We start from the raw sequence: 8,740 nt of genomic DNA on the forward strand, positions 1-8,740 counted from the left end.
AGGCGCTGCCGCCGAGCGCCGCGCGCGCCGCCGCAAAGTGTCGCAAAGCGCGCCCCTGCCCGTGCGCCCGCCCGGGCGCTGCCGCAAAGCAAGGCCGGGAAGATGGCGGCGCGCTGGGCGCTGGGCGCGGGTGAGGCTGAGGGGACGCGGCGCTGGTTTAGGAGGGTCTCGCTTGAGAGGAGGATGACAGGGATGGAGCAGCTCTCGTATGAGGAAAGGTTGGGAGGATTGGGATTTTTCAGTCTGGAGGAGAGAGGCTTTGGGCTGACCAAGTTGTACCCTTCCAGAGACTGAAGGGATGATGTAGTGAGAGTATTTACAAGCGCCGGGAGTGGCAGGATAAGGGGGATGGCTTCAAACTGGCAGCGAGTAGGTTTAGATTAGGTATTGTGAAAATAATCTTTCCTGTGAGGGTGCTGAAGCTCTGGTACAGTGCCCAGAGAGGCTGTGGCTGCCCCAGCCTTGGAAGGGTTCAAGGCTGGGTGGGGCTCGGAGCAGCCTGGGATAGTGGAAGGCCCATGGCGAAGGGCGGGGCTGGATGCTCTTCAAGGTCCCTTCCAACCCAAAGCATTCTGTGATTTTGTGATTCTGTTCATACCTCGCTCATTTTCCCTTCCCTTCAGGTGCTTCCTGGGCGCGGGGTCTCCTCAGCTGGGCTCGGCCGGAGAGGTGAGTCTGGGCACTGGAACAGGCATTGCCCTGCTTGGCTACCTGGGCATGGGGTCTGGAGTTGCCTGGCTTGGCCATCTCACCCAGCCCTGGAGCTGTAGGGAACAGCTCACTCTCTGCCCCTGTGGTGTCTTTCTGTGTATTCAGAGATTGTGCCATGATGGATGGAGGTGTCTCTCTCCTCATTTCGTTCTGTTAGACATCCATATTTTCTCTTGACTTCATAGTTCAGGTCACAGCAATGTGATATCTGTGCTGTCCCCAGTCCCTGCTTTCCTTAGTTGCTGAAGTTTCCCCTCATTCTGGAGGAATCCCATAGCTGTGCTGCAGGAACACTGGAACTGCCAGCTGTATCCCTGCAAATATCTGAAAAAATACTCCATGTCATTGAAATATGTGTGTTATGCTAATCTCTGCTTATGGGATGTGAACAGTGGTGTACAATGTCCTTTTGAAACCAATCAGCATGCCCTGTTTGCCTTTTTAAAGATGCTTTGCACAGGTTGGCCACACAAAAGGACATTCAAGGCTCAGTAAAACTCACAGTATTTGGTCTTGAACTCATCTGTTTCTTGTAGCCACCAGTGGCTGCACACTGCTGCTTTACCTGGGCAGCAGGGGGCAAAATGTAGTTTGGTTTTTCAGAATATGAGGTGAGGAAACTGCCTGAAAACTAAATTTCTTGCTGTCAGCAGTCTGGTTTTTGTGTTGACTTGATAGTGTTTTGGAAGAAGTTTAGAACTACTATTTAGAGCAAAATTCATCATGTTTATAAACCTCTAATGCACTGAGATACTCAGCCTCTTGGAAAACCAGAAATTTTCACTGCTAAATATGTTGTTGGTAAGAGTTAAATAAGTATGGAAAGTACCTTGGGAAAGGTACAGATAGTTTGTGTGAGTCCTGAACTCCGCGAGAACATCAGAACAGAGGTGACTGTGACTCTGTCTGACAATCTGAGGACATTTAATGTGGAATCTCATACCAATATTCATGGTTTGTTTTAAGAAGCTTGAGTCTTCTTGCTGAATTAAAAAGCCCTTTCAGCATAAATTATAAAGGACTTTAATAGTTTGTTTTTTTGAGTACACAAATGTGCCAGTTCTCTTTTTCAGGACTGCAAGTTCACAGTTTTCCAGATAAACTGGGCAAGGACAAAGAACTTGTGTTCAGCAGCTGAGGCTGTGGTCTTGTCTTGCAGGTGGCTGGCATCTGGTAGCCTTTTTCCTCTGTCATGCATCCACACAAGCTCATCTCTGCAGAAAATTGGGAAAATTGGGAAGTGGGAGAAGAAGAACAGGATTGTTTACCCTCCCCAGCTGCCTGGAGAGCCTCGCAGACCAGCTGTAAGGATGCTTCTGTGAATGTCCTTACCTGAGAATGTCTAGCAATTTCTGAACAGGGTGACTGCACAAGACATTAGTTTGAAAGCTTATTTGCTTATTATTTAGGATTTTACTCCGTTTGGCTGTTTTGTAGAAGTTAATATCACTTGGAATGCTTTCCATCTCTAAATTATATTGGATCCTCGAGTTGCTTGCAGCTGATCACTTACTCAACATGTGGTTCAAAGCTGCAAGGCCCCATCCTCTGTAGAAACCTGTGAAATACAAGGAGGTAAAAATTGCACCATCAAGATCTGATATTCTGGAATTCCATTTTTCTTCATTAGGAATTGATGTGTTGTGGCTTTTGTTAGACACATTGGTCAGTGTTGTAAAAGTGTTTACATTTCAAAATGTTTTTTTTTAGGCATGTGTTTTGTGGGCTATGAGCATTTGTTGATTGCTCTTATGAACATTGTGGCCTAGGACATAGATATCCCTGCTGTGGACTGTGCTGACTGGTGCAGTGTGTGTGAAAATGCAGCTATTGACAGACTGGTTTATTAAATCAGTGTTTTGCCTGTTTATCAAGAGTGCCATCTCTTTCAAATGTGTATTGATATTATATTCTGCTGACTGGTGCTGGTCCCTGTTAGCTGTAATGGTAAACGAGTCTGTGGAGGCAGCTCTTCATGCCAATCAAACTTGAAAGCCTCATCAGTTCTGAAGAGCTAATTAAGTTCATTCTAGTGATATTGTTTATTTGCTCTCCCACTAAGTGAAGCTGACAGCAAGGTAATATTTTTAAGGCTGAATGGGCATGTTAATCTTTGCTTCTAAAGTGGGGAGAATGAGTGGAAAAGATGGTGCTAAATCTTCTGATTACCCTTTTCAGGGACTTCTGCTTATAAACTAAGTGTCTTAAGGTTGTATTAAAATTTCTTGTGTGCCAGCACCTTTTTTTAGTGCTTTTCACTTTCAAATGTCAAACCTATGCCTGATGTGCTGTTCTCATAGTAGGCAGAGCCATTCTTATTTTATTCCTAGTAAGAACATGGATTGTGGAGCAGATATGGATGCTCCATTCCTGTTTTCACAGCAAAATTACTCATCCTTCTTTGTTTTGCCCCTAGGAAATATATCACTGTCGGAGGGAAATAAAATACAGCAATGATAAGATGTGGTATCTGGCAAAACTGGTAAGCAAAGAGTACTTTGTACTGTGCTTTAGAGAATGCAACATTTAATTGCTGTATTTGTCTTAACAGCCTCATTCAATCACAGTTTAATCAGCATCTTTATAGCAGAGTCCTGGGGATGAGCATGGATCTGGACAGGGAATGGATGTTTATAGTTTGGTTTAGCTGTAAGGTATTGCATTAAAGAAAAGGTAATTAAGGAAATGTCAGTATTTTTGTTTTTGTAATAGCAGTATAATTTAAGTAATGTCTTCTGAATAAGAGAAAGGAAATATTTGTAAATGCAGAAATTAATTTTAATACTTTGATTGCAGATAAAAGGAATGTCCATTGATCAGGCTCTTGCTCAGTTGGAATTCAGTGACAAAAAGGGAGCAAAGGTGATCAGAGAGGTAAATAGCAGTATTCTTTAGCACTTCTGGTTTCCAGAAAACTTTAAAATCAATACCTGTCACCAGAAGTTTGGAGGTTTTCTACTTCTGTGGGTTTTTGTGTTTCAAGTAAGCCTGTTGGGAGCACATTCTACCAACTTATTTTTGTGGCAGTCGTGTAATGTTGTGACTTATGAATATGTTGGGATCACTTGTGCTGGCTGTTCTGATTTGTCATGGTGATGAATTCCACATGGGTGTCCTCTCTAGCAGTGCTTGGTGTTAAGTTCATGGTAAAAAGTGCAGAATCCTGGTCACTAATGGCTGCTACATCTGTGTGCTTTGGTTCTTAACCTGTAAGAGATGAAGGATATTATTAAGCAGAGGACTGAGTTCTCTAAAGGCACAGAAGCTTTGAATACACTGTAGTAGTTTGGATTCTCAAATTACTCATTTTCTTGGCTGAACTGTTGATTCCTGGTATAATTATGGCAAAGAAATGTCCTGTATTAGCTGAAAATATTGAATGGACCAAGTTCATTCTGTCCACCTTGGAATTTATTTCTAGTCAGATGTCTAATTCCACAAAGGCCTCTGCATGGAAAGCTGATAAATACTGGTGGAAACCATGTTTTCCACTCCCTTTCCTCCCCAAAAATGTAATAAAATTGTCCTGAGGCTTTTTCATTCTATGCAAGAAACATCCTTATGTAAGAGATGCTTGTCTTTTAACAGTTTTTATATCTATAAAATACTTTTTCTGTAACTGACTTGAACTTGCAACTCCTTTCATGTTATCTAGAGATAAGAAATAGCATTGCTTTAATTCCTCCTCAGTATTTCCATTTCTTTTCCTTTTGTTACAGGTTCTGTTAGAAGCACAGGAAATGGCTGTAAGAAATCACAATGTGGAATTCAAATCAAATTTACACATAGGTACATTTTTTAAATTTAGTACATTAGAAAAATGTCATCCTACTCTATCCTACCCTATGAAAATGTGTTATATTTAATAAGATTTTGATGCTTTAAATCACCAGAAGTGAATAGAGGACAGTTTCTGCTAAACTTTACTTTACCAAAACATGAAAGGCACATGTTTGCAGCATTTTTAAGATGAATGTATCCATCTGAGAGTGGAATTTCTGCTCTCTATTGAACAGAAAGTCCTAAAGAGGAAGATATTTGACACAAATGTGAAAGATTGGACAACAAGAAGCAAACAGTTTCTGGTTTATAATGTTGCTAGTCAGAGATGCTGGAAGCTTTGTTTGTGGCTGGTACAACTTGATTTGCAGGATCCAAGTTAAACTTCCAGCAGTATAAAAGTACTGAGTAATGACAGTAAAATTCTGAATATAAAGACTTGTCTGTAGATGATTTGCAGGATAAGCTTGTAATAACTAAAATGCTTTTTAGCCTAGAAAAATGTTAGAGGAATGTTTACTCTTAGGTGTTTTGAGGCCCAAAGAAAAAAAATCCCATTTTGTCTAATAGGAGATACATTTCACTAAACTGACCTCATAAGCTCTTAAAGTCACCTGGAATGTAGAGAGGTTTGATTAGAATTCTTTGGAGCCTTCCAGCCTCTGCCACAAGAAGGCTCAGCTGTGGTGCAGGACTGGATGTGCAGATAATGAAATTCCTATGACGAATGCAATAGAGGGAGAAAGGAGGGAAAATGAAGTCTGTAAGACTTTACAGGAATTCATGAGACAAACTACTGAAAGGCAGTGAAACAAATACCACCTTCAGAAGAGCTGTATAATCTAGCAAGTGCTCAGTGTGATTTGTCCTTCACCACATACTTATCTTCCTGAATTCACCTTTTTGGTGCTCCTGAAGAGCGTTAATGCAGCTCACGGGTTCCTCTGTAGCAGTGATCTGCTAAATGTAACAGAAGAAAGATGGAGGGGAGAAGCCCAAGCAGAATTAACTTTCTGGAAGCAGCCATGAAAAATACCCTGGCAAGGGAGGTGTTTTATTGCAGCTGTAGCAGTTTGTTCTTGACTGAATAATCTCTCCTCTCCTTTTCCCTTCAGCGGAGTCGCAGACGGGCAGGGGCCGCTACGTGAAGCGATTGCGGTGCCACGGCAAGGGCATGTTTGGCATGATGAAAATCAACAGGTGCCACTACTTTGTGAAGCTGGTGGAAGGTCCTCCTCCTCCCCCAGAGCCACCAAAGACTGGCTTTGACCAAGCAAAGGAATATGTGCAGCAGCTGCGAAACAGAACCCTTGTTCACACACTGTGACGCTTCAGTGGCTGTATCAGTATCTCTTGTTGGGCACTGTAATTATGTAAAGGAATAATTAAAGTCATGATTTAGTTATATCTTTGGTGCTGCAGGAGCTGGATGATGTGACACAGATCATGGGTTTTTTCTTATTTCTCAAGTCACAGGTATGGAAAAACCTTGGAGCAGCAGATGTTACTTTTTCTGAGTTACTTGGACCACAGCATTCGACCCTGGACTGTCAAATCTAAAACATCTGGTGCTGTTATAAAGCTTGGTGTCTCTGTTATGTATTGTGGGCCTTTTTTTGTAAAACTGTCCTTGACAGTCATGTTGCAAGATCAAGCCTCAAACTAAAATTTGACATCTTAAAGTAGTTACAACATTGGAAAAAAACAAGTAGCAGTAGACAAAACCAAGTAACAACAATATTTCACAATATCAGACATCACTTTTGGGTTAATCTGGGCTGTAACAGCCTTTGTTGTGTGTCTTGGGCATTGTGTCTGGGAGTGGGAAATAAAGAAATGCTTGGAAGTTCAGGCTTTGGCAGTAGGTGGCAATATTTAGTTTGTCAGAGAGGAAGTGTCAGTGAAAACTTCCACAATGGTCAAACTATTTTGGATTTTGCCCATGGCATTAATAATCTGATGCAGGCATGGAGTTCAGGCTGTTCTCTCTGGAAATTCATTGTGGGTAACAAGCAAAATATGGAGAAGAGCCTTTTTTTGGTGAAGAGTGTAGTAATTCTGCATTGTCTGGAAACAAATTGCTTTTGTAACATTGAGGAAAGTGAAACACTCCATAGGTTTGATATGGAATGGCTTGTTGCATATACAAATCAAGCTTTCAGTTCTCTGAAAACAATCCCATTTTTATCATGACTTCTTTGAAGAGAAAAAGACTTGAGATTGATAGGGGGAATCTCATTTCACTCAGTCAGATTTTCAAATCAAGATGGCAAGAGTTGATGAACATTAACATAAAAACAGAATGAGCAGCTGTTTGTACATGCAAATGTCTAATATTCAGACCTTTCTTTTCCTTTCTGGGAACATTGGAGTGGGAGATAGATTGCTTACCTCATTTGGGTCTTTTTACCTCAACAACTTGTAGTAGCTTTTCTTGCATATGTTTGGTTTGATCAGTGCTTGGATGATGGCAAAGGGACAGTTCCTGTAAGGAAACAAATTATATTTATTAAAAAGGTGATTTCTTTTGGCTACCAAAGAAAGGGTCTCATGATGCTCAAGAGTATTAAGGGCTGGTGAAGTTACACAAGAAGCACATTGAGAGCTCAGTGCCATTAATGGGGACCTATTTGCACTCTGGTTTGCTGCAGTGTACTTTCAAACACATTTCTTGCTGTAAAGCCACGATTTAGTAACTTGCCTGAAAGGTGTGTTCTGATAAAACTCTCTATCTCTGCAGTCCCTGATGTGTGTTTGAAGAACTGTTTCTGTTGTACTGTGATAAACAGCTGTGCTGGTCTCTGCCAGCTGCCCTTAAACTCCTCTGTCAGAGTGAATCTCTTCCAAGTTGTGGCAAACTTGAATTGTTTATAACCTTTTTGGGCATCACTGATCTGGCAGAAGACTGAAGAATCACAAAATAATCCAAGTTTAAGAAGCAATCACATATATTATGCTTAGATGCATCTAGATATCTAAAACCTGGCTTCTAGGAATTTTATTCCAGTACCTATTTCTGCTGCGTTGCTTCAGATCCTTTCTGGACCTTCAGAGAAGGCTGTATCCTTAGAGATATCATTACTCTGTTTATGAATCCACAGACAGAGAGAAGTGAGAATGTGACTGATGTATTTTCCAACTTCTTTTGTAGGTGGCCCTGAAAGTCCTTTAAACAAACAGACCCGGGGTTTAAAAATTTTTCAGTTAAAAAGCAAGGTTGTTGCTTGTTCTTGTTTTCTTCCTCAAGACACTAAGTGGGAAAACTAATTTTTGGCATGTTTCTAGTTCTTATGTTCCTTGGTAGAATTTTCTGCTATCTTAAACATTCAGAGCTGATTTTTATGGCTGAGGAAGCTCCACAGCTGTGTCTGTGACAGGAGTGATGGAAGACTGGGTGAGGAACTGCCTTGGTCCCTGCCTTTCCCTGGTAGGATGATAAGAACGTCTGGAATGGTTTCTGTGGTAGGTCCATCAGAATGCTGGGAACCTGAACTTTTTCTAATTCAATAAGATCTAGTGACACAGCTTTATACTGGCAAGTTCTATATACAATTGTATATTTATAAATTGTAGAGGTTTGATCATGGTAATTAGTATTTATGTGCCTCAGTTGTGTGCTTGGTACAGATTCAGACACAAAATTCCATGCTAACTGCAATAAGCCTTTAGCAGATCATTTATTATAAAAGAATGCTTTAAAATGAGGTGTCACCAGAAGGGATGGAGAGGCAGTCAGGCCTCTACTTGGTGCTGATTTCATGAGTAACATCTGGGGGCACTGTAAACTCACCACTGCTGTGTGTTTGTGCTGGTGGTACGGAAACAGAAGGAGCAAGTACATGGGAAGGTGTAGAGAGGCTTCAGGGAAATCTGAAGAGAGCAGAACTGTGAGCTTTGCTTAGCAATGTGAGATTTGACTGAGGAGAAACTTGTAAACCTGCTGTTGGGCTTGTTCCTAAACATTTTGAAGTATCCAGTGAGAAAGTAGAAGTACTTTAGTCAGGCAGCCTGATATCTTTATGGATGTGTGTGGTTGGTTGTTTTTTCCTTTTTAAGACTGCTGGGCAGTTATTAATGAGGTGGTTCATCAAGGTAGAGTAAAAAAGGCTTGAGATTGTAACTATAAAATTATCATCACCTGTTTTTAAACATGGAAGTTAAATGAGAGTCTGAGTGTCAGTGACTGGACAGTGGGGCACCACTGGTTCTGGCCAGGTCTGTACTGGGAACTGCTGGGTGAGATGGGTTC

At 41.4% G+C, this 8,740-nt stretch overlaps 1 protein-coding gene across 1 annotated transcript; it reads left to right on the top strand.

Moving 5' to 3' along the window:
* Positions 1–36: 36 nt before the first annotated feature.
* Positions 37–6,342, top strand: LOC117003546 (39S ribosomal protein L22, mitochondrial-like; the record flags this gene model as incomplete). The annotated part of the gene is made up of 7 exons (XM_033073519.2): positions 37–130; positions 624–669; positions 1,871–2,015; positions 3,128–3,193; positions 3,508–3,585; positions 4,431–4,500; positions 5,607–6,342. Coding segments are annotated over 7 exons (711 nt in total), but the record flags the coding sequence as incomplete, so codon positions are not given.
* Positions 6,343–8,740: the final 2,398 nt, after the last annotated feature.

This window comes from Catharus ustulatus, chromosome 15, assembly GCF_009819885.2.
Source record: "Catharus ustulatus isolate bCatUst1 chromosome 15, bCatUst1.pri.v2, whole genome shotgun sequence".
Lineage (NCBI taxonomy): Eukaryota > Metazoa > Chordata > Aves > Passeriformes > Turdidae > Catharus > Catharus ustulatus.